Source organism: Chroicocephalus ridibundus, chromosome 2, assembly GCF_963924245.1.
Source record: "Chroicocephalus ridibundus chromosome 2, bChrRid1.1, whole genome shotgun sequence".
In the NCBI taxonomy this organism is placed as follows: domain Eukaryota; kingdom Metazoa; phylum Chordata; class Aves; order Charadriiformes; family Laridae; genus Chroicocephalus; species Chroicocephalus ridibundus.
The window spans coordinates 70,175,431-70,202,073 of NC_086285.1; the positions used below are offsets into that span (position 1 = coordinate 70,175,431).

At 37.4% G+C, this 26,643-nt stretch overlaps 1 protein-coding gene across 4 annotated transcripts in view; it reads right to left on the reverse strand.

Annotated features, from left to right (window-relative positions):
- The window catches only part of CDKAL1 (CDK5 regulatory subunit associated protein 1 like 1), a 427,625-nt gene that overhangs the window by 26,055 nt on the left and 374,927 nt on the right, over window positions 1-26,643 (reverse strand). For all 4 annotated transcript variants that reach the window (XM_063325809.1, XM_063325812.1, XM_063325811.1 and 1 more), the window contains 2 exons: window positions 4,230-4,313; window positions 814-978 (listed from right to left, as the gene is read on the reverse strand). In XM_063325809.1, the coding sequence (XP_063181879.1) occupies window positions 814-978; window positions 4,230-4,313 (249 nt within the window). The remainder of the gene's footprint in view (window positions 1-813; window positions 979-4,229; window positions 4,314-26,643) is intronic.

The following is a 26,643-nucleotide window of genomic DNA, read 5'->3' on the forward strand; positions in this document are numbered from 1 at the left end:
GAACTTTAACAAGGATGCGTATATACTTTAATACTTGTCAACAATTTACTGTAAAAGCAGCAAGGTGGCCAGATAAATTGCCAGTTATCCTTCTTCCATGTGCTAAATTATTGCTACATATTTTTAGAGATCCTAACAACAGTGCTGGAGAAAGGACATCAAATGTGCTTAGAAATGCGATACACATTTTCATTTCACACTCCATCAGTTTTTACAACTAGAGCTCCATGAAATGTATGAGAAAACTTGGCTAACAGCCATACCTACTGAGGTGTAAAATAAGGATCAGATCTCTTTTTAAGAGAGTTTCATTGTCTTTACATGACTAAATCAGATGTTGACCTTTTTCCAAAATATATTGTAAATATTCCGTACCTCTACCCATCAATTAATTTTGAATTTCTGGACCCAATTTTGACCTGTTTTAACAGACACGTAATCAAAACATTTTTTAAAACAGTTTTGTAAAGCAAAATAAACTGATTCATCCTTCCACTAAACTAGAACTGAAATACATTGAATTATATAATCACTGGTGTTAAATCTTTTCAATTCTAATAAGTTCTTTCCTCACCTTGCACCCTGGAACAAGAAACAAGAGTATTATTGCCTTTACAGTCAGCAAAGTAAAGCTATGGGCATCAGCAAAAAAATCTTTTAAATTCAGATTTCAATCTGTCAGGAAAGATTAAAGCTTCATGCATACATAAAAGGGGAACTATAAAATGATAACAGATACATAGCACGGAATCATAATGCTTGAACAGCTGCTGTTTCACCAGTGTAGTAAAGCAGAAAATGTCTTTTACTCACCTCTGTTAAACCAGAAACTTCTCCTTTTGCTAACGGTCTGGTGATGGATGCAGTGTAAACCCTGGCATCTGACACGGGTTGCCCCTTCATAAAATGTTTCCCAGCTTCATAAATATTCACTTCTACCATCTTACCCATTAGCAGAGGATCCTTTGGCACAAGAACCTTTAGAATAAAGATGAAGACATAGTTACTAGATACCACAAAGGACATCAGTGTCTCTAGCTTCCACTCAGAAAACAGACTTTTGATAAACACCAGAGAAAATCCTAAAACTTTAAAATTTTATTCACCAGCATACACTGTAGCCCTGACACACCTGACCAGTAACACGTCCAGTTTGCATTCTTCAAGAGCTTTGCAGTGTTAGCTCAGCTCCTTTCAACTCCAACCGATTCCCTGTGTCGTGTTTTCTGATTGATAAGAAAGTTGGGCCTGAGCTGAATCCAGATCCAAACAGTTCCCAAGGGAACTTGTACTACGCAATTCTAATAGACTGCTGTAAAGCTTCCTATTTACAGATCTATCCCATGATCATTTTAAAAAAAATATGGTTTTGAGTCTGTAAATGCTCATCACAGAAATTATGCCCTTGTTTCTGTTTGCACAAGCCCTTATTTTGATTGCGCAGGTTCTTTGCAGCTGAGATGCATGATTGACAAGGAATCCCTGTAAAAATGGGTGTGTTTCTTGGGTCAGCAACTAATGCTAGCCTTTCCTGAATTTGCACAACTGTGATATCAGACAGTCCCATAAGAACTTCATGAAAAAGACACCACGTAACAGATGTTCCTAGGTCATGCAGGCTACAAAAGAAAGAGCCCAATACACAGGAGCAAGATGTTTTGCTGGAAGAACAAATGGCACAAAATGCTCTACAAATAGAGAAGCAGTTAAAAAAGAAAAGTGGAGTCATTTCCTGATTAAACAATGAAAAACTGAATCACAGGGACTTACATAATCGCATTTACCTGAAGCTCATCCACACACAAATGCAGGCTTTTTAAAGGTGATAACCACGTATGTATATCTTGGGTTTTGGATGCTGAAACTGAACCGCCTTAAACCAGCCTGATTTTTAGACAACATGTGCAGACGATTTTCAGAATAAAACTCTGCGCCAACCACATTTGGAGAGCATTTCGTTGCTAAACAGTGCCTCTCCATTTTCACCTCTTACAAGCGCTGGGTGTCCCGCTTGCAGGAAACCATCGCCAGTAGTTTCCCTTTTTCCCTGAAGGCTCAAGGTGGTCATGACTGTAGGAAGTTTCCAGATCCTAGGATTCTGCTGAGCTTCCTAAGCATTCTTCAAGAAAAGCAGGCATCTCTGCCTTTCAGAAATGGGCAACCTGAGACTAATTGGAATTAAGTGGCAAACACAAACCCAAGATCCTAATGCTGAGGCAGTATTACAATGTGACCAGATCACAGTTCTTCCCATAAAACACATCTCAAGCAAATGTAAATCAAAGGAAAATTAGGTAACTAAGTATCACTGGGCCTGCGACCTCTTGAATCTTGGTATCTCTATATGTAAAAGCGAGTAAGTATAAATCCTTAGGGGCAGACACAGGTAAGCGACTACTACTTCAGAAAAAGAAAGAGGTTAAATGAAAATATCTGGGAGGTACTGTAAACAGCCAAGCAGCCAGGCTTGGCATACACTCATACATTTTTCTGATATAAGTATTTGTTAGGAAAACATCCCCAACCTTTTTGTCAAGAAACAAAGTTATACCAACAGAAACCCTCATCTTGACTGTTGTTCTGGCAAAGTACCCGTTGGTCAGTTTAGAATACTCTGTTCGATGAACTACCCCTAAACCACATCACCAAAGCCTCCACAAACGTAAGCTGCAGTTCTACCAGGACGTCTGTCAGTGTAGGTCTGTCGATGTGGCTTTAACAGCAAACTCTTTTAATAGAGATGAGCTTAGTGAAGAGAGAATAGGTTTGGTAACTATTTGAGTTAACAGAACATTACACCAGCACTCTGAGCTTCAGCTTCCAAAGTATAATACGATATTTAGTGACTCAAGAGTGGTTTTCAATTTACTACCATTAAATGTACTGCTATTAAAGTTAGTCACTAGCACCAAGTCTTGCGCTTACCTGGGCGAACAGTAGGATATTACCCTTGTCAAACAGGCCACAGATAAGATTTTAGCAAAAACCCATACATTTTAATAATGGAAAGTATTTATTCCATAATATTATTTAAAATTACTCACTATGTTATTATTTGTATTTTGTGTATTCTTTACCAGTCCCAATCAGGAGCTGTATTAGATGCTGTATAATCACCCCATAAAACATCAACACTTTGCACATGCTGCTTTTCCTTTAATGAATGAAACTTTTATAAAACAAGCATTAAACACCAAAAATCCCCAAGCAATTTGTTTTTAATCTCTATATGGAAAACCATGTTCCTAAAATCTGACTGATAAGCTACAAAAGCAAGGAACAGTCATATATAAGACTTAGACAGAAGAAGAAAAAACCCCGAACCTGAGGAAAAAATAATTAGTAAACCAGATATCTAACAGAAACAGATATTTCAAGAGCATTAATGTGACTTACCACTAAGCAAAAATTAATAAATAAATGCTGTAACATAACCTGGAACCAGAAGAAAGCACTATTGGTGACTGTATAAGCACAGCCATCACCAGTAGCCTTCTCCAGGTTCAGACAACTGAATAACGAAAGGTGGCAAAGGCAAACTGTGAACAGCTCAGTGCAATAAAATGGAGAACAAGCCAAAGGCAAAAGCAGAATAAAATTACGATGATTCAGAAAAGCCAATTTTATTGGTTTTCAGCAAGTCATCTGCTTTTGAGCAAAACTAGTAATTGTGTGAAATAGATGCTGTGCTTCCTTCCTAGCTCAAAGACAATGTTTCTGTGTGGAAAGAATTCATTTATAGAAAAGTCCACAGAAGGAAATACAACATACCAGGTTGAAATCTTAATCTAAAGAAGTTTCTGACCCTTCCTATTGTTTGATTTTTATTTTTTTTTTTCGCAAATTGCATTGCCTGAAAAGATTTTCCGAAAGATCTATGGAAATTATCAAGATTCATCTATTCAGAAAACAATGCTTTGGAGACACAGAAATTAAACTTACAGCAATAATTAACAGCTTCTTAAACCATTTAAATAATGTTATTTAGATACATAGCATGTATTCTCCTCATGCTGTATATTCAAAGAGCCACTTAACATAATTTCAGGTAAATTGTATTTACAACACAGAAACAAAATATCTCATAAACAAGTCTTGATGGTCACGCCTTTCCTGGAAAATGTTCTTATTTCTTTACTTGTTCTTTACACTGTGGCACACTGTGTTGCTGAGATTATCAGAAAGCAAAAATAAAACAAAAAGATGTTATTTTGTTTATTTAACCGTACCTGCTCATAGAAAGGATTGTGAGCAACATAGTAATTGGAATCAAAGGATTCTTCTGTTACCAGAACCCTCTGCCTCTCACCAACCTGGAAAATAAGAGAGAGATGACTCAGAAAACAAAAATAATGAATTACACTCAGAAGAGAGCTGCAACTACAAGCAAAGACTCTTAGCAGAAATAATCAAATTCTCTGAGGCAATTCACTGTCAGCAACAAAGCCGGGCAGAGAAAGCCCTAGTTCAAACTGTCTAAAACTTACAGCATTATAAGCCAGAATTGAAGGGTAGAACTGCAGTACTGTAATGGCTTAACATGAAAATCCAGTTCAGAAATATAAACTGATTTTTACTTATTAATACAATAACAAATAATAATGTCAGATGTGCACAGAGTCCCATCAAGGCTTCATCCAACTAAAGAAAAAACTCCCCTTTCAGCATAAAACTCTGCAATCAATCACAAAAAGTTTAACATCCCTCTCCCCAACAGCCCTATGACAAATAAAACAATGAGCAGCATCTGAGAGAGGCGGGGAACCGTAGCACACTGCACAACTTCGAGATGCCATCAAGCTCATCTATTTGCCTTGGTTTTTTTAAAAGCCACACTTGTTATTTGCAATGATAAGGCATCTCTTTATCCCCTCTTGGTAATTTCACTAAGCTGTACTTGTGATCATACTGATTTCCATGACAGTGGAGTCAACACTGCATATTACGAAGACTCAATGAAGAAGAGTTCTTAATAGACATAGTGATATTAAAAGCCAAATAAACACTGGGCTAAAAAGACTAGTGTATCAAACCTCCCAAATTCCAAATGCACTAATAGTTCAAAGGAAGCACCGGTTTTCCAATTAGTTAAATGGAAGACCCCAAGACAAATCAGTTGCATTTAGTTGCCAATCAGATATGAAACAAAATTCGACTTTCCCCAAAGTTCAAAATCCCCCGCACACACCTTTTGATTGTGTCCCTTACTGAGTTGTGTAATGAAGTTTATAGCCTAATTTCCGTAAACCTTGGAGGACATTTAGCTCACATTTTTAGTCTGAGTCCATCTCTACTTTTTTTTTTTTCTGAATCCAAACATGCCCTGGATTCTTTCCAAGCTATTTGACAAATGCATTGTGAAAATTACAACTGTCTAGCAAGTTAAATTTACTCGCTGCTTTCATGCTGCCACTATTTTTAGACACAAAAATGGTTTCACATTTTACTCCAAACTTTTAATATCTGTAAGCAAACTCGCATTCAAGACCCTCTCCCCTCCCTGGAAGATTTGCACCGCATCCTAGCGGCAACTGTAACGAAGAAGTTTTAAGGCCTCCATCATAAGGTCCATGTGAATTAGCAAGAAGATGCAGATCAGATAATAATGTTTTGATTCTTAAAGGTATAAGCAGTAAAAGAGAAGATTAGGATTCTCTCTAACAGTCAGTGGCAGAAAGAAGAATGTGAAGAAATACAAACAGCAATACCGTATGTACCTTACAATCTATATATATGGTATATATGCACTCAGCTCATCTCCCCACAAGCAGTTACAGTTAATTGCCCAGGACCACAAGTACGGGGTACACAGCAGAAGGGGCATAACCCTCAAGTTACAAACCCAGGAACAGAATCCTAATAGTAAAAAGATGTATATTTTTGCATACTTTTAAGAGGTGTTTAAGAGTTCTTTGTAACACATTTAAAATTTCTGTTGTTTCTCTGGGAAGTCTGCAATTAAAAATAACAACAGATACAACACACTCAAATGTTAGTAATCTAAATCCAGCGTAACCACTTGCCATTTCCCTGAACAGTAAGTGTTTTTTTCTTTCAAGAAAACAGATATTCAATTCAAATCCCCAGAGGAGTTTTGCAAATACCTGTCACGCAGGCACTGGAGATAACTATGCCAGTAATAAGATTACAGGGTACACTTCCCCTGAATGGAGAGGTTTTGTTGTTTCTATAATATTTGAAACCATTGCTTCTAAAATCACAACCCAGTATCTGCCGTAGCACTACAATATCAAAGTCTCAGATGTCACGCAACATTATGAAAAAGAGTAGGATGAAATGTTAGATAAGCAACACTCACCCTTGGGGAAACATGCTACCACTGCAAAGCATCAAGGCCAATCACCAAGTCATGTCATCACATCGCATTCATTATTTACCAACACCGTAACTTAGCAAAACTGGCTCAAAGAAATACTGGGTCTGTAACTCTTTTCACAATTGTCTGGTGGTTCCCTGGTTCTCTCTGGTCATAACATTCTGCCTTCGTCATCTCTATGAATCCTGCCTGTGAGGTAGTCTAAGCTACATGTATTATCTTCATACCCTCAGATGACAGAATGGCAAGCATGATATGCAAAAAAAAACCCAACCAAACCAAAACAACCAGAGGGAAGAAGAAAAGAATATCTGTGTTTGACCATTTGATATAAGCAGTGGTTTCTTCAGAGACACATCACCAATTTTTCTTATCTTTGCTTCCATGGGCAAAAAGAGCTCAGGTCTCCATGTCTCAGTGGGCCAGACAGAGCTTCTGGGATCAGAATTTCTCGGGAATCAGCAAGTCATCAAATAGCATCAAAACTGTGGCATTAAAATTGAGTACCAGAAGTGCAGAGGAGCCAAACAGCCTACACCTATTTACAATACATACATACACATACACATACAAGACTAAGATGGCATAACTGTAAGGAGTACAGGTAAACCCAGGAATTGCTCACTTGCTCAAGTTACTGGATTTGTAGCCTTAGCCAAGGCTGAGCTGACAGAGAAAGATGATATTCAGCTATTTGCAGACTCTTTTGCCATAACAACAGAAAAGGAAAATTCCATTTAATGAGTTAGGCCATTGGGTATTCATGATCTACAAGACTAATTGGCTACATGCATTTGTAAGACAGAAAATTACTATCTATCCTGCATCCAAGTATAATTAAGAGGAAATATAAGTACACAGAATGCAGCTTTGGTATTGAAATTTGTTCAAGAAGTGGAATGTCATCATTTCTGCAATTATTCCCCTGGGATCTCTAGCTGCCTAAGTTTCACCTCTCTCAGAAAGAATTTAAATATGCAGAAACTAGACACGATATCTAATAACAGTCATAATTATAATAACCTTTGATGATTTTTTTTCAGGCATGTACCAGCAGAAGTAATTCAGTATCGTATTTTTATTCCTATTCTTTCATCTGCTTCCACAGGTATGCATAAGTTCCAGCTCTCAGGGAACTACAATTCTGACAAAGCATCTGGAACTGAGAAAACTCAGCTATGGCATCTCAGTTTGGAAGAATTCCTATAGAACCCTGATTTTTTTTCTTTACAGAGGATAGCATGAAAATAATAATGAATGATAGTGAAAAACTTGCCTGGCAACCTTCCCCATCCCAAGATGGACTGGTGTCCTGGTTTGAGGTAAAACAGAAACAATTTTCTGATTTGTAGTTTTACTTTTTAGCTGGGCCTCTTCTAACTGACCAAACTCTGGAATTAACAGCATATTGTTCAGAAACTGTTCACTCTCAGAGTGATAAGACCTGATCCTACCAAGGAAGGGTACGCAGAGAGGCTCTTGCTTATACTTACTGCTATAACAACCAAGGTCAGCTAACTTCGCTGTTTGCCCCGTTAGAGAGTTGGAAGCGGAGAAGCGTAGAGGGGTCCCACCTGCAGGGGGGAGTGGACGGGACAGGTGACCCAAAACTGACCCACAGGGTATTCCATCCCATCTGCATCATGCTCAGTATAAAAGCTGAGGGATCAAAGGGGCAAGGGCGCTCTGGCTCGCTCTTTCTTCAATGGCCAACGTCTGAGGAGGACCCTTTCTGTTCGTCTGCCTTTGATCCCGATCTGAGCATTCCTGACTCTAGTTCCGGAATTCAGCTCCTGTCCGTTGCTGACTCCAGTCTGTGACTTTCGCTGTGTCTGCTGGTGACACGATCGTCATCCTGGGAGCTGGATACGGTTTTGTATATATTGTATACTTTTTTCTTTAATTTTTATTATTCTATTATTATTTACTATTTTCTTATTTATTATTATTTTCTTTAGTTTAGTTCTTTTTCTAAACTCGTAAATCTCCTTATCTCTTCCTCTCCTCTCTGAGGAGAGAGGGGGGGAGGGCCATCTGTCATTCTGATTGGCCAATCTGGCCAAAACCACAACAACTGGTAACATCATTTACACAAGGAGAATTTGGTTTCAACAAAAATAATGCAACAAGCACTGCTGGTCCTATCACTTCTTACACTGCAACAGTTCCCAGGTAGTCAGTAAATCTCAGAATTTGTGATCAAATCACTTACGAACTTTTACTTCATTTTCATTTACCCTACAGGAAATTCTGACATGATAATTCTATAACTCATTTTTCCCTTTACCGAATACCATAAAAAGCAGTTTTTCCATCTGGATGATTTTCGAAAATGAACGAAAGGTAAGAAATGTCAAACATCCTTCTTGGCTGCAGTCAAATTAGGTTTGTTTTTTAAACCAAAACTGACCGAATTACGTAAAACACAAGATTGATTTTTAAATTCTACAATAGCATGGGTGCAACAGACAGGCCTTATTTACATGCTTTGATAAAACATTGCTACTTAACGTCAACAATGGCCTGCTGTAATTATACTCAGATAACGTACGCTCCTAATCTTTTTTTCCTAATGAAAACTGTAATTGTTCCAGTTTGATTCATTACTTATTACATCCAGAGCACGTGGCGCATGATCTTTCTCACTGTTTCCTTATTGTTCTTTTCTCTGAATTTTACGAGTTCCAAGAGTCTTTGTTTGTCTAAAAAAAAGTATTAATAGCCACTGTATTTCTATTTCTGTGTCTCCCATAGAAGGAGGCACACTGCACACACAGCCGTCTCCATTCTTTGAGAGACAGTTGCCAAAGCCTCCTTTCAGGTTGAGTTCAATTCATCGTGGAACCGATGAGCATCTCTCCACTCACACTGAAGGAGGCTGGCTTGGATTCTGACCCCAGACATTGTGGAGAATACTTAGTACACGGCTTGGAAGCCACACAAAAAGCTACTTTCCTTTATTTGTTATTTAAATAAATCATAAAGCAGGCAACATAAAATGCACACTGTCACAATTTATGTGTGTATGTTTTAGCAGATTATTCTGATGAACGGAACATTTCTGGTAAACATGTATATTTTGACCTTTACTAAGTATAACAAAATTTAAGCAAAAGTAATTTAGAAAGTGTTCATTCTACATCATTTTTGGTATACTTCTCTCATGATTTTTCAGTTGTGGTCTAATTATTTAAAATAAATTTTAATAATTATGCAGATGATGTGTCCTTCCTTATAAAGCAGAGAACTGCTGGTCCTACTTTTCATGAATCACATTAATCCTGCAATTAGAAACCAAATTTCTCAAAAATTATAATTAAGCGTTCTCTAAGCCTTCTATTTATATATTGAAGGTGTTTTCTCCTCCAGACAGGAAAGTCTAGATATGCCACAACCTCTCTGTAAAAAAGACAAAGTTTGTAGAAACTTACGATATGGTCCCATTTTGACGAAACCAGAAGCCATCTCCCTCCAAAGTCTCCTTTGTACTGCTTTTTGCTGCTATTCAGCACTGCCCCTCCAACATTTAGGGTGTATACGTATCTCCCTTTCTGAAGGTAGTACTGGAGACAACAGACTTGTCTCAGAGTTTTTCTACAGAGTTGTTAGGGTTTAAAATGTGGAGACTGGAAAACAGTAACATTAAAACAATTCAGCTCCTGAGCATGGCAAATTTGATGCCAGGACAAAAATACTTTTCTAGCGTACAGCATAGACAGCTGCCACTTTACTAGGGCTTATGCTACCACTGCTTTCCAATTCCAGATGGGTAGGTGCCTCTTTTTTATTGTGTTATGTTTAGTGCATAACCCTATACAGAACTGCAGCAACAGAGTATTAATATTTAGAGTCCTGTATCTTTTACATCATACAAGCATCAATCTGATTAATCTTTACAACACATCTCTGGCCCATTTTACACCTGAGGAAAGAAACAGAGAACCTGACCACTCCAGTGGTGCAGAGTAAGCAGCAGAATTCACCGCACGGATTTCGTATATTCCTGCTTCCTCCTCCGAAACCTAGACGATGCTGCCTCAGTCGCACAATGCCACTAATTAGCAAGGAAAACAAAATTCTCAATCTCTTACATAGATCAGAGAGCTATGTATGTAGTACAAATATACCTGTTAAAAGATAATGGGCATTACTGGTCCCACCATCCGTATCAGACTGTTTGGTACTTATGTCCAGTGCGGCTAAATTTTACCGTGTCACACTTGCTACGAATCAGTGTTTTTCTCCCGCTTATGTTACTCAGGTTTTTTGCAGCCTTGGAAACAGGCTGCATTGAGTGGTCATCTTTGCACGCACGAAAGTACTTAGCTCTTAACTAGAGAATTACAGAATCCCAAATGAAAAGCAGCCAACATTCATCAAGGTGTCCCATTTCACTGTCAACCAATACAGCTGACTTTGTTAAACCACCATTATTAAACTGCCCATCTTTAAACAAAGCTGCAGGAATTTTATTTTAAAGGGATTACATAAATCGTATGATTTATAAAATAATATCTAAGCAAACTGCCTTTTGGTTTTGTTTTGTTTTGTTTTAGGCACAGATGCTTCAGACACACTGCTCTTTCCACAGCATAATTCAAGAATTCAGAACGGACACAGGCAACAGATGCCCACAGGACAAACTCCTTCAACCATTTTCCAGGCTGGCTTGAGGCTGTGCAAGCAGGAAGGATTAGGTATAAACTAAAGACAGCCAGCCCTAATAGCACACAATCAGCATAATAAAAAAGTGCCTTAGACCTTCAGCAGCAGGCAATGCAGCTCATTAAAAGCGAGTGAACACCTTCTCTTTGGTTCCCTTATGAATTTGTTGGCATAGCGATGGGGGAGGGAAAAAGTAGGGAGAGAAGGAGGCAAGAGATGGAAGTAGATTGCTTCTGCTTTCTTGGCCCATTGCTCACGCTTCAGGGTAAATAGATCCTTTCTATTACTGTGCACCTGCATCTGACTGCTTCATTTCGATTTGGTCTCCTGCTGTGAAAATGTAGCTTCTTCCAGCACATACAAACCCTGCCATGCAGCTCAGATGAAAATTATATTCAGAGATGTGAGCAGTGACCTAAAAATGACAACTGGTCCTCAAAATATCTGATTCCTTTTAAATTCTGTAAGTTTGCATTTTGCTTGTCTCTCCTTTTCATTGCCTAGAAAAGCGCTAACAAAAGTAGCATGTTGACAACTCTTGTCATATTATCTCTCTAAATTCTATTAATATTGTACATTATTATAATGTACATAATGTACATTATTATAAAAGAAAAATACATTTTCTGAAATGGGAGATACATATTTCATCTTAAAGCAGTCTCTCTCTTTTGGATCCTTCTGTTGTAAACCTGGGCTTAAGCAGTAAAAGGATATGGTGGCAGAACTGGGTTTTATTCTGGATCTGGCACAACGTTGCTAAGGGACTCTGGCTGTTTCCTTGTCCTCTCTGAAACTGTTTCCACATGTGCAAAATCCAATTCTGATTGTTACACACCTCCCAGAGTAGTGACCACAAAGCAGAGGAAGTTGCTACAGCAATATAAAATACTCTGTGCAGAACTGGTATTTGAGACTAGCATGTAGCATGAACATTCAAGCAACTGCCTTAATGTAACACGGGCAAAAGCCTCTCCCCTCTTTTTCAGGGGATCTAACAAACCCTTAAAATTGTGGCAAATATCTACAGACAAAGACTAAATGAAAAACAGAAAACATCTGAGTAGGTAAAGTATGTTTAAGGTCTTTCTTTCATACCCATAACAGCTCACAAACAAAACAAAAAACTAGACAAACAGTCTGCCCTTAAGGAAACTTGACTACTAATGCTGATCTTCTAGAATGGAAGATGGAGTTCAGAGGAATCTTTTAAAAATATTTGTAACTTCCAGTCAATTTGTCAATCACATGGATTCTGGTGGCATGAGTAAACAAATACTTGGGTTCTTTAAATTTTATTTTGCTTTTTTAAACAAGCTAAGCCTGTGGTGAAGTTAGGCTACCACGCTTGAAAATATGATGGTCTTTGTTAGGAAAGGCCATCCTTTCAGCTTCTTCAGTGAAATTATTTTAGATTATTTAAGATTGGCTGTTTTTGTTGGAAGCAATTCCTTAAGATACAATGCGTATTTCCAAGTGATTTAAGCACAATATGAAGTGGCAGTTGCTAAGGCAACAATATGCAATTCCTGTTTCAGTGATCTCTTTTAACAGCTGCATAAGCCCAGACAAGTAACAGTTATATGAGAATTTATAAATCATCTTGGTAAATACCCTATCAAGTCACTTCTCCAGAAATTACTTTAGGAACTTGCAATACCAATCTATTTTCTCAGACTAAAGTCTTGTCTACACTACTAAACTGCTCACCAGTGGCTCTGTCAGAAGGGTGCTGATGTAGCACAGACCAATGTAATCCTGTGTTCAGCACAGATTCAGCATCACCAGCTGTTGGAGAGAATTGCCAGTAATGATAAAAGGCCCTAACATAAGTGTAACTTCAGCAAATCGCAGGCAGAACTGCATGTTGCTTCCTCATAAACAGGAGAAAGCAGGAAAAGGCTGGGGGTAGGTGAAAATACTGGATGCAAGAACAGATGACAAAGTGAAGATAGCATCGACACAGATCAACAGTCAATACGGTCTTCCCTGACATGATACCGGAATCCCCCCAGTAAGACTGGATGCTCTCAGAATACATCTATAGCCTGGTATTTTTTAATCAAATACACTAAAAAGGCTGCTCCAGAAGTTGGGCTTCTCTCCGAAATATCAATACAATTTTTCTGCTCATCCTACAGCTGAAGCCAATGTTCTCTGTTCATCTCATCTGAGAACAAAGGAAGAGCAGATGGGATAAAATAGAAAAAACAAAGGTCCAAAATGACCCTGTGCACTAACCCAAACCCGACTCTTCCCCAAAATCCACTAAAAGCTGTATTAATACAGTTAGCAACACACGAGATACATAACATAACATTATTGCAAGTTAATCAGAATACAAAATGGTAGCACTAACTGAAAGAGTTAAAAAAAGGATATAAATATGTATCAGCTCTCTTTTCAAAAGAATAATAAAACTCCTTTTGCATACATGAATCACAGGCTACTAACAAAAACATCTGAACATTGTCAGAAGCTGATAATGTTAATGAGGATGGGATAATGATATTATTTTCTTTTATTTTGAAGGTAGCCAATATATGATCAAAAATTACCCACTTCAGGGGTTTTCTTCAATCTAAAGCAAGGTAAGACCCTAGAACTGCTGACACTTCCAGAGGCATAGTGCTGAATGACAAATAACATCAAGGGCGTACAGAGGGACCAAAGTGAATGATTCATTAAGGACTGGTAAATGTAGCGTGACTTCACGTTGCTTAGAATTTAATAGTCACTACTGTCAAACTATAGTTGTGATGCATTTTGCTATTTTTAAACAGTATGCCAATTATTTGCATATAAAAAAGATAACCAAAAGAAGCACCTCTTCATTAGCATACTAGAATAATAATTCTGACCAATTCTTTATTATCCATTAAAGGAAGTTAACAGAGATCAGTTCAAGAAAATCGTAAGATAAATCACTTCTGTTCTAGAATTACTACAGACTAAGTTTTTCTTTCTAACATTTTCTTTATAATGTACTCAATTCTTAAGGCTATGCGTGAAGTTTTCACAGAAATCTCAATTGTGTGCTGTTGTATATGCCTCAGCACGCTACCTTTTGCATGACATCAGAAACAAATATGTCAAATTAAAGGCCTCCCTACTTTTTAAGTTCTCTTCAACACCTATACCACTATGTGCAAACCTCTCCTCTTTAAAAAAGTCCTTACTTAGCCCAGACAATAAGGAATACTTAAAAATTGGAAGACACTAGGGGTTTCTACAATCTTTCAAACTACGCAGCAACATCCTATGCTCTAGTTGAATTTTAACAAGTCACAAATGAAACAAGCCGTACAATTTAATTGCAAGTGAAATTAATTATTGAGATGGATGAACAACAAACCCGCTATAATCTCTAATGCAGGTGTTAACGTCATATTATAAACCTTTCTAAAAAACCCTAGCGTTTAATAAACAATTACAGCTGATGTCAATATTTTGGCTGCAGTTTTGTGCATATCACATCACTAATCAGACTATTATGTTCTCACCTAACAGATTTCAAATTCCAAACCAAGTGTATGGGTTACATTATCAATAAAACCAATACAATGGTTTGGATACACACACTAAACAATACAGTAGCTGGACAGGCCTGAAACTTCCTACAGTACAAAGTCTTTGCTAACAGAAGAGTAACAGAAAAAACCAAAAGATTCTTCAGTAATTGCATGACAAATCTTTTTAACCTTCTTTTGGGTATGGCAAGAGGAATGATTAGACATTAGATTTAAGTGTCTTCAGCATACATGAAAATAGGGATTCAGAGGGAGTTTTAGACATTGCTCAACAGTCTTGAATAGTCAAGGAAGGAGTGTCTCTGCCTGTTTTTACAGTCTTTGCCGACCATCCTCAAAGGAGGTTGATAGCTGTGAAACAGGGCCTCCAGAATAAAGGATCTTCTTATGCCTCTGTGACAAAAGCCTCCACATACAAATAGAATGTGCCATGTAAAAACAACAGTTCCCTGAAGAAAAAATATCATTTCAAATTTCCGTTTATGGTCATTCCCTTTTGTAAGTAATCTGCAATTAATCACAGTCAAAACGCAACATAAAATCAGAGGCATAGGAAACAAATCACCATTCATTAGAAGAAATGTATTAATGAATGGGGCACACTAGGCAGAAATCACTGTTGTATTCCCGTAACCACTATCAATCCTGTATTCTAATGTTCTCAAAGCCAGACATGTGAATGTACCAAAATTATGTGGAAATACTTGTGAGAAAAGTCCATACATTTGTTTTTGCCATTGCCTTCATTCAATCTTGGATTGTATCAGAAGGTCAGTAGCATTTTATTTTCCTCCCCTGCCCTTTTTCCTCTTCTGTGTTTCCTCCTTTCAGAGTACTATTTTCCCCACACCTGACTGGAATGAATAAAGCTAAGACTCAACAATGCTCCCACTCCTGAGCAAAACTCTTCAGCAAGTTGAGACCAAAAACTCAAGAACAGCAAGATTTCTCCTAGCGTCTTTCCTCCTTCTGCCTACATCTTACTGAATTGCCCAACACATAATTTCATCTTACTTTTCTACCGCACCCAGCTTGAGACAATTGTTCTTTTTATCTTCCCTGAAAATTGCTCTGCTCCTGAAGGGACTCTATGAACATGCCTCATACGTGCAAGAAGAAGCACAAACCATTGCTTTAGTTTCGTCCACATTGAGACGCTCCAAGCATGGAGGAGAAAAATTGATGCCCCCATGAAAAAAAGAAACTTACTGTTTTCCACTTTCAGAATCTATGCCCCCTTCCTGTTTTACACTTCTTTACTGTACACCAGTAAAGGCAACAACACAATAAGCAGCTGGTTTTCAAAGGCAAAATGCTAGTAATTAACCCTAAATTGTCTTTTAAACAATTGTCACGGGCACAAAATGAGCCAGTCCTAGGTCGTCTTAGTCAGTTTTACACTTCAACAGCTAACTATGAATTCTCCAAAGAGAATTCTGGATCAGAATCAGACTCTCATCATTGGTGTTTTATCTCTTTATGTCAGAAGCACCAAGAGGAGCATAAACTAGTCTGTGTGAGCTGATCACACAAAACAGGTATGTAAGTCAGGAGGAAAGAATGGTATTTAGATTTTACGCTGTTTTGATGCAATTCTGAAGACAATGTTGCTTGGCATAATAGCTGTAGCTGGGTTCATCAGTTACACTGATACACGCTTCATATCGTACAAGCAAAAAAGATAGCCAATAAAGCCAGCATGGGGTCTAGAGTTTTAGTATAGCATACTAAAGAAACGGGAACGAAGCTTACTGTCTGAAAATGAGAAGGCTCCTGGCTAAACAGTTTCAGGACTGTTTCTTTCTCCTAAAGGATGTGGTAGAAATGGCATCACAATTTACCACATTAAAAACATTGTATCTTCACATAAACTAATTATTTTGATCAGTTCTAGCTAACATAACATTTTAGCCAGCATGTCCTGCATCCAACTGACTCTCCACATATTCGCACTGTAGTCCTCCTGTCTTTCCTAGCTATTATGCTAAAAATGATACAAACACCTCAGGGTCACTCAGGTTTCTCAAGCTCTAGAAATTTGACAGGGATTACAGTAAAGACAGAGATCAGTGATGGAAAACTGTGCACAAATTTAATCGAGAGTTACTGGAAATTTTGTTTAAATATTTTTAATTGCAGAACTTCGAAACAAAAGGAACTGGCCAATGTAATTGCTTCTTACTACTTCTTCCCCCCCCGCCCCAAGATTCTCTACTCTTCATTAAAGATTAGAAAAAAATTAAAGACATAATTTCTTCGTATTTATGCTTGGACAAAGTTGACATTGTCAGAGCTGATTGTCAAGATTTTAGGACAGAGCTCAATTATAAACATCATATGCTAGTGATTTGATTAGTGGCTGGAACCAGAAAACGGCGGTAACAGAACACAGCAACACAACGGCTCTGCACCAGTTTTATGGAATTAAAGGACAGACCTCACCACCCTCATCACCACCCTCAATTAGTTCAGCAAATCATGTAACACTGCCAGCTTCGGATACAACTGCAACACATTTCCATGTTGTTAGGGATAGAGTAAATTTACTGCTTTGGATACCAAAGATCAGATCTTAAATGTCAACATTGTCAGAAGCAATGTGATCAACCATGAGCATTTTCACACTGTTTCCACCACCCCCAGGGCACCTCATCTCCTCAGGATGGGAGAGCAAAGGAGGGCGTGCTGATTTGAGACTGTTTTCGGTGAGCCAGACTGGGAGCCGACAGCGAGAGGCTGTCATAGCCGGGGACAGGATTTCTGTGGCAAAGTGGTGAGAAAAAAACCATGCTATGCTTTAGAAGCCATTGTAACAACCCCTTGAACTCAGCAGATGTTGCCTACTACCACCCACATGCTACAGGATAACTTTTTGCAACTTTGATCCATTTTATACAACTAGGGCATCTTTTTCCCTAGCTCTCCTATTTGTTGTATTGTTATTTAAACTACAGAAGCATAGTACATGAATATTTACTATTTGTGTACTTTATCATTACTAAGCATACTTACCAGAAATGTTAGAAAAGGCAGTATCAATATGAAAATAGATTATGGCTTGGAAAGCCTATATTTCTAGCATAGCCTTAGAGTTCTAGGTGAGTATAAATAATAAAACAGATACCTCCCAACACCTGAGATACTTGGTTCAAAACCTATTATTAAATGAAAAGAGTCTCCTTGCCTAAAGAACTCATAGAACAACAATTTCCGTCCAAACAAACATAAACTCCATCCAATCTTCAAATAAACACTTTAATTGTGATTATCAGCAGCTTCATCATTAATTCAATATAAAAGTTGGGCATATTCTTATATTACTTCCCCCCCCCCTTTTCAATATCATAGATTAAAACAGCTTACAGACATGTTTGCCAAAAGAACCCTGTCATTTTATACAGTGGATTTTGCTATATTCCATTATGCTTGTCAGTAGAGAGAGTAGAGCTTTTGCTATATTTTTAGAGGAATATTGTTAAACTTAACCTCTGAAGAGTGCTTCTGATAAAGGAAATATCTGCCCTTTCATTTGTTATATATAATCAAAGACAGAATTTCTTCAGGTAGTATGAGATAACCGGTCGCATTTCTATTTGAAACACTTTGAAAATACATGTTTTAACTTTTGTCACAAAAATTCTGACGATTAAAAAAATTTGTCAAACATTTTTCCAAATTCCTTTAAGCTACAATGCAGTGAGATAAGCCAGAGAATAGGCCACAAGTGACCTGAAGGTCCTTCTAAAGGCAGAGAAAATACTCCCAAAACAAGAACTCAATCTAGATTTGTCCCAGGTCTGTTTCTTTTTATCAAGGCCAGATGGCATGGCAAGAGATATAAAGGCTAGTACCTAGCGATCCTCATGCAACAGGAGCCTGACACTTACTGCTGAAGTCCAGTATTTTACAAATGGCACTAACAAACAGGACTGGTTAAAAGAAAACAAGGACTTAATACAGAGGCAAGGAAGGTGAGGGGGCCTGGTAAGTCATTTAGTGTTTTCTCCATTGTATAAAGAGTCCATTGCTAAGAAGGGGCCTTTAAGACTCGCAGATTTACCCTTTTAGATGGTTGGTACTGGTAAAAATTGCTCACAGTTATTACTCCCTCTGCTCCAGGGTTGAAGAAGAGGTAAAGCCTCACTTTCTAGGAAATTATTCATGACGTAGCTTCAGTGAAGAAGAGTTTAGCCTCTCAGAGAGGTTGAGATGAGTTATATGACCCAAACTCAAGAGAGCATGAAATAAATGCAGAACCTGGGAGAGACGATATGCCATTTCATTCACACAAAGAGAAAGGAGATTGAACACGGAAAGAAGGCGGCAACACAAAATCTGTTATGAAAGAAGCGGATCAAGTAGAACAGAGTATCTGGAAGGGCTTTTTGCAAAATACAGATCAAATAGCATTATCTGCTCATACTTCAGGCTTCTCATGCATCAAGTATAAATTATTGCATGGAAGAGAACATGCTTTCAGAATCTGTTTATTGAAGGAGTCAGGCAAAGAGTTAGCCGCACAGCTCTCAGAGAGAATCAGCTTTAGGCCTTGTCACATCAATGATTTATAGGGTGACACTAGGGAAATCAATTACGTTCTCTACGCGCCCCAGTTTTCCCATCTGTAAAATAGGGGCAATCTGTTATTCAAGCAGAGTGCTTTTACATTTTATAGCCATTCTTCTTGTGTTTGGGTGCTCATTATTTTGCTAGTTTCTACATTACTGAAAATATTAGTCAGTCTTATGTGGATATATTTTTTATTTTAGTATTAGAATATACCTGTTCTTGATTCATTTTAACTGTAATATGTTATAATAAAATATAGTACTATTATATTTTTAGCAGCAATATCGAAAACTTGGCACAGAATGTGAAGGGAACATATATTTTTCCTAACACACAGATCCTTGAAGAAGCTACTAAAGAAATCTCATGATAGGCATAGATAGAAAATCCAAAGATAACGCAGTCAGGGAACTGTGGAAAATAGCTATTTCCTTTCGCTTTAAATTGTTTAACAGTTTTGATGCATTTTTGCACTTCAGCATTTAATGATTCTTTAAAAAAAACGCATAGAAAAAAAATAATTGCCAGAATACAGTCTAATCCTCTAAGGCATCATGGAAAAAACACATAGTTGTCCTTGGGCTACTTGTTTCACAGATTTTCTTTGTTGTCTGGTGTCCAGAGAGTAAGACATTTGCAAGTCATCAGGAACGTATAAATAAACACCTTGCTGAGGTTTTCGCATGGAAAAGGAAAAACAGTCTGGAGCAGCGGTACTCTTCCTATTCCTACACATAGACTTAAAATACACAGGTCATTTGGATACATGCAGACCACGGTTGCCTTCATCTTTAAAATATAATATACTGCTTAAAAACAGGATAAAAGATGAAAAAAAGCAAAGTAGTTTAGAATTATTTATGAACGTCTGTCAGGAGAGCTTATATTTATACAATGCTTTTCCCTGTACTAGGAAATTTACCATTTTGCTTGTAGAGGTAATAATACATTCAATTTGTAAAGTGGGAAGAAAACAGCTACGGAAATGTTTTAAAATAGTTTCTGTTTCAGTATTAAAAGCTGCACTGTCTTCTTAGGAGGAGGCCAGTGCGAATGAGATTGGCAGATACAGTAATAAGGATTTTTTCTGTCCCTGCCACCTGAGCCCTCCCTTATACTGTGACTTGCATGAAGGATAATGATATAACTGCGAGGCCATCAGAGTCTGACTCCAGCCCTTCCATGTTTTGAAATTCTCCAGCAGGCAGCAAAATTTCAACAACCAGGTTCTTCAATTATGGGAGGACTAGGAGATTAATGTGTTTAGATACTTGTCTTGCCATTGCAAATGTAATCTTCTTACTCAGGACACACCAGCTGCCTTGGGCATTAGAAAGAAAATTATTGTTCTGCTATGCATGGAATGGTGCACAGGGCAGTGGTTGAAAATAAAGAGAAATGATGGTAAAGCAAACATCAGTTTGTTGTTAAGTTGAATCCTCGGCAAATGGCAGATGACTCTGAACTGGCAAATCCTTTTATCGTTGCAGTTTTTACAGAAATCTCAAATCTCTCCTTTATCTGCTTGTTTTTTGGCTTGTTTAACACAGAGACTGATGATCAGTGAAGCAAAAGATTTAGTTTAAAGGTGTCAGCTAACATCTACAACACAGCTGCCATTGCTCTTCAAACTGGCTTTACAGATAAGAGTTGGCTGCTCACCGGGTGGCCACAACAATATTATTCAAGAAAATATCTTTAAGCGTTCATATGGGCAACTGGGCTACAATATACCATGCACGTGTCCAGAAATGTTATCTAAAGTCAGTGAGAGGTTAACAGTAAATATGTACGCTTTGTATACAAGATACTGTTCCAGGAGAACACGGTGGTTGGGTGGTCTGATTTAAGCAAACTGAATCCAGTCACGTACCATGGAGCCGCCTTTTTTTTTTTTTCGGCCTTAACACAGATAATCCTTTTAGCTTTGTTAAATATAAGGTACTTTCTGTTTTTAATCCCGCAGCACTATATTTTAAAAGAGAAATAACAGGTCTCTGATCTTTTTAGACTTCCATTTAGTTGATTTAGTCCCCTTGATTCTCGCCCTTCTTCCACAGGTTGCTCTTTTCACAAACTGCTGTGCCTCCTCCTTGGGCAACGCATTCTGAAATGTTGCTGCAGCTCATCCGCCCAGTGCAGTTTTATATGTAAAAGCAGCAATGTAAATTATAGACAATTAAAGCCAGTCTTGAGTGTAATCTGGAGACCGCCAGTACGTAGCTGACCAGGTGACACTACATGGCCTTCAACGGTTCCTGGTTACAGCGATACCGTACTGCACCTCTGGCTGCTCCAACCGAGCGCTCTCTGCTCAAAGATCCACACTAAAAGTCACTAATTATCTCTGAGTTCATTGTTAAAGGTAGTTCTTAAAGTACTGTATTATTGGGTTTGTGCTTGTTACTGAAACAACAGACCAGACAGTAAAACTTAGTTCACACTAGCCACTTAAGTTTCAATAAAGCTTTTGTCATTTAGGATAAGATGGATAAGATATGTCAAGTAACAACAGCCAATGTTTTCACAAAACCAGTCTGAATCAAGACCAAAGCAGCACCAACTTGTTTTCACTCCTCTCATTGTTTGAAACTGATTTCTGTTTCTTGTGCATTTGCTTGAGGCAGTTAAAAATAAATGATCAGTTTAAATAAACAATTTGAAAAGAAAAATAGAAAGATGTACTCAATATTCAGAACTTCAATATATTCTGAAAAGTATTTAAGTAAATACATAGTAAAAAACACAATTTAAATTCATTTTAATTTTATGACAGACTGATGAAAATATAAGGAACCTTCCTGAGAATTATTTTCTTTACAGATCCTGTATGTTGTAAAGAAGGTGTATGATACACAAAAGAAAATGGATAGTGAGTTCAAAATTCTCACTAGGAAACACTAAGATTAGAGTAGGAAAACTGTTGCGTCTTCCAATATTTTACATTGCATGCACTTGACATTCGGATTACATAACAAATGTTCATGATCATGAGTTTACTCAAAAGGAATTGATTTAAAAACAGAAGGACATTTTACACAATTATTTGATTTGAAGAATGTAGGATTTCACAGTACAAGTGTCCTGGAGCTGCACATAAGCTGTACATATGGATACAATGGCAATAAATCAGACACAAAAATGTGACACTCGAAAGTGGACAGATTGCTTCTTTACAAAATGTAATACCGCATATTTCCCTGCTTTCCTAGAATTTCACTGACAACTTAAAGCTTTTAGAATAATGGGTTTCACACCTTGAACACATGCCGCAGAAGGCTAAGGGAGGCACCGCACACAATTTATTATATAGGCTGGAAACCTAAACATTTGGTTGCATCATATGAAAGAAACACATGTTCAGCAGATCCATCTGACATTTTCACACATATTTCAAAAGATCTCTTCAACTTCCTCATGATTTCAGTCTACATTTAGTTCATTACTAAGTCCTGCAATTGCAGAACTAAAATTAATCAGAATCCCATTTACTTTCTGAAGAGCACTCAGAAGTCTATGATTTTAAATTAATTTATGCAAAGAGAAAAGCTCTTGTCTTTGTAAGTATAATTCCAAGCCATATAAATCGAAAGTAAAGCTTTAAACGCGTAATGACCCCTTTTCCATCCAGTCTTAAATGGAATAATTAAGCAATAACTTCCTTCCATCTAAGTACCTGCAGCAGTGATGGGTGCCTGCTTGCTGACTAAACCCTGAAGCATTTAATTGACCTGAGGGAGCTGATTATTGCAAGTAGAGTCATATGGCACAGTAGCTATCTACTTTTTACTAGAAGAAATCTTTCAAAGTAATTAAAAATTTCGGTAATTTAAAAAGATTATGCATAACCATTCACTATGAAGAGACTTAAGCTGTAGTCAGCAAGCCTGCTACAGATTTTTAAAGATAATAAAATCTGTAGGTGTACTCATTTGGGATGTAAATTTGACTCTTCAGAGTAACAGAACCAAAATAAGTCATTGGGCAAGGGCTCAGTTCAGAACTCATGAATTATCCCCGGATTTTCCTGGAGAGCCTGACCATAAGGCATCCCTCACTGACTTCGCCACAACCTGGTATTTGCTACTTATATCCTAGTAGCAGTGTTAAGAAATTTGCTAGGTAAATTTGGTACACAAAATGAAATTCATACAATTGCAAACAGAATACATGCTCTTTCAGATACCCTTCATATTTGCACATAAGTATGGACCAGTATTAGAAAAGGCAGTCTTCTTGAAGCATGTGTTCAAAAGTAATGAAGTCACTAAGCATACAGAGAGATTATAGTCTCTATAGATAAACACACTTGCCTTGGCCAACCTCCACTGCAGACTCAATGCGGATATATAATTGCTGGAAGAAAAATTTGAAACAAACTTTTCTACTAAAAAGTCACGATGCATGGCAAGAATGAATTTAGGAGACATTTGTTTGGAAGTTCTCTTCTGTTTAAAGGCCAGCAAATAAATTCATTTGAAGTATTGTGTCCATTGCTTCTTATTAATAGATATTGCCTCTGGAGTACAGGGATTGAAAGCAGCTGAATGTTTTGTTAGCATCTCAATGCTCAAGTGATACTGAAATCCTCCTCAGACACGCTTTTAAAAACAACTACGAAAAATTAAAAAAAAGACTGGACTGCTAGGAATAATGGAGACTTTACATAGATAACTGTCCTGCAAGAAATACTTGAAAAATTACAACACGTAAAAAAATTCACAATTAAATATCCAGTCACGATCATAGACTGTTTAGCATATCAGAAAATACTACTTGGGTCTCTACCTAAGAATCCACCTAAAAAAAATTTATCAGATCCTAAAGCATCTTGGAAGAGAGGAGAAAACTCGGCAGTAATTTGCAGATGCAAGCAAGCAGCTCCTACCAAACAGGTTCCTCTAAATGAAACTTTTCTCTTAAAATATCCAAAGGTCATTGAAAACCCTGTTCATCAGTTCTCAAGGGATTATCTATTCCTTGTCACTAATGCAGACCTTCAGATGGAAGCTGATCATCACAAGTAGCTACTTAATAGATAACACTAACCACATGGACTTGGTGGAATTCAGATTACCAGAACTCAGGCCTTACAAAAATGAGCATGCTTAATTAGAAAAAGAAAGCTTAACAGCCCATTGTTTTCTTTTCACAAAGAAGTGGGATGTGGGAGGGAAGGATAGTGTGGGTTTGTTTATTTGCTGTTGTTTCATTTGTTTTTGTTTGGTTTTTTAACAGCTATCAAAAATTAGGAGGTAAGAGAAAAGTCAAAAGTACAATAAATAGTTGTTGATAAAGCACTTTATATAATATTACACAAATTATCCCTGAATAAGATACTGTATATAACTTTTTGGGACAACAATATTGGCATGTCCTGGTAATGGAAGGAGAGTTGTTTGTAAGAGACAAGCTGCAATATCTCAGGTTTGTTGGAACCTTCAGCTGGAAAACTTCAGCTATCAGCTACACATCCATCTTTATTTAATACATTCATACATGATCTGGAAAAGGGAGTAAGTAATATAGTACTGAAATTCATGTAGGAAAATAAAATGGAGGGGGTATGCAAACACTAGGACGAGAAAACAAATTGAACTATGTACAGAAAAACAAGATTCCCATTCTGAAAACGTCAACCAATCTATTTGGAAAAATATAACCTGAAACACAGATGCTCTCTGGGAAACTTGGAAAGCAACACTGCTGAAAAAGATTGTTGGGAGAACAGAACACTGGACATGAATTTGTAACATGATACAGTAGTGGAAAATAACACAGGCCTACATTATTTCAGAATAAATACACATAGCATTTATATCATGAATATGGCACTGAGCCCTTGAGCCAAAACATTCCTTCAGGGCCCTGGAAAAAAAGAGTTGTATTTTCTTACTCTCAAAACCAAAACTACTAAAACTATCTCACCCCCCGTCTCCCTTTTTGAAAGTTTTACTAAATCAAGCCTACACTAAACTAGAAATGTCTGTATTGAAAAGAACAAAGCGCACATAACAATGGACAATCAGATGCGAGCCATGTTCTGCTTTGTGGTCACTGGACTTGAGCTAATGCTTTCCCTTCTAGACGTAAAATTAAAGAAAAATTTTGGAATTCTGAGAAGAACAATTAACATGGGAAATCTGGAGATGACAGGTAAAGAGGAAAGATCACAAGACTGACAAAGACAAGGAAAAACGGATAGCAAGAAGCAATGAGACTGTACAGCACCTTTGGAAGATATAGGAGGGCAAAATCACCTGTCAAGGAACCTCAGTGTATGGGGCAGTTAAAACCAGACCAATAAAAATATTAGAAAAAAAGTCTGTGCCATGCAAGCCTTCATTATTGCACGATACCCCATATAAAAATAAATATTTTCCATCTGTAACTTCATTTTAGGATTGTTTAGTTCGAATAGGAATGACGTTTTAAAAATAAAAGTCATTCTCAGCATGCATTTAAAATTCTTCTTAGAATTACTACTACTTTGGTTACCCCTTAATGTGGGTTTCTGCTGCCGCATGTCATGCCTTTGAATACCTGGTGGTAACGATGCCCTTGAGAAAGACTGTCCAATTTAATCTTGAAATTCACAAAATTGGATTGTCACATTTTAAAGGAAAACTTTTTTTCTTTCCCTCTTCAGTGACATCAACTTCAACCATGTAGCTCAGTACCTGAAGCCTGTCTACCGTTCTTTCTGATTGTATTAGCAGTCTGCTTATCTGGTTTTCAATTTTTTTCTATTTTTATTTTTTTAAATCAAAGTAACTTTTCTTTCTCACACTTGAGGAACACTAGATGCAATTGTTTTCATCCCCATTTGAGTTTGTGCAACAATGAAGCGAATTTTGCAGAAAATACCAGTTTGTTATCTAGTCTTTACGGTGTCTGTCACTACTTAAGTACAAGTGATCAGAAAAAGGCCTCGGAATTCTGTCCAAAAGAAAATTGGCCACGACAATTTTACATAGCACTAATTTCTATCACCCTTAACTTGACTTCAAGAGTTTACAGTTTATGTTAAAAAGAATCAAATATGCTTAGCATGTTTCTCAGAAGTTCACTTAGGTGAGAAACAGATGCTTAATCCCAACACATTTTTACCTCTCTTACTTAGCTTCACAATTTATGTGGAGTGGAAAGCATCAAAAGCCCTATGCCATTATGTAAAAATAATAAGCAATATCTTTTTAATCTTAAATACAGGAGGAAGTTTGTCAAGCATAAAGCGGCGATGAGATGGAAAGTCAGTGGCATGTGCTCATTTTTAATGACCGATCCTTTAATAGTGAGGCTTCTCTTTTAACCATATATTTCAAAGAAATAATCATACACGAGGCTTGTTCTGAGTTTGCATTGCACATACAGTTTTTCAGGCAGTACTGGTTCACATTCTCTGACATGCTATGAATATACTGTTGGATGACAGGAGCTTTGTAAGTTGTCAATCAATCAAACTATTCCAACTTTTAGATCATATATTCATTCAGCTGCTTAGATTATAATATGAGAAGTAGAGTAAGAAATACATATTGT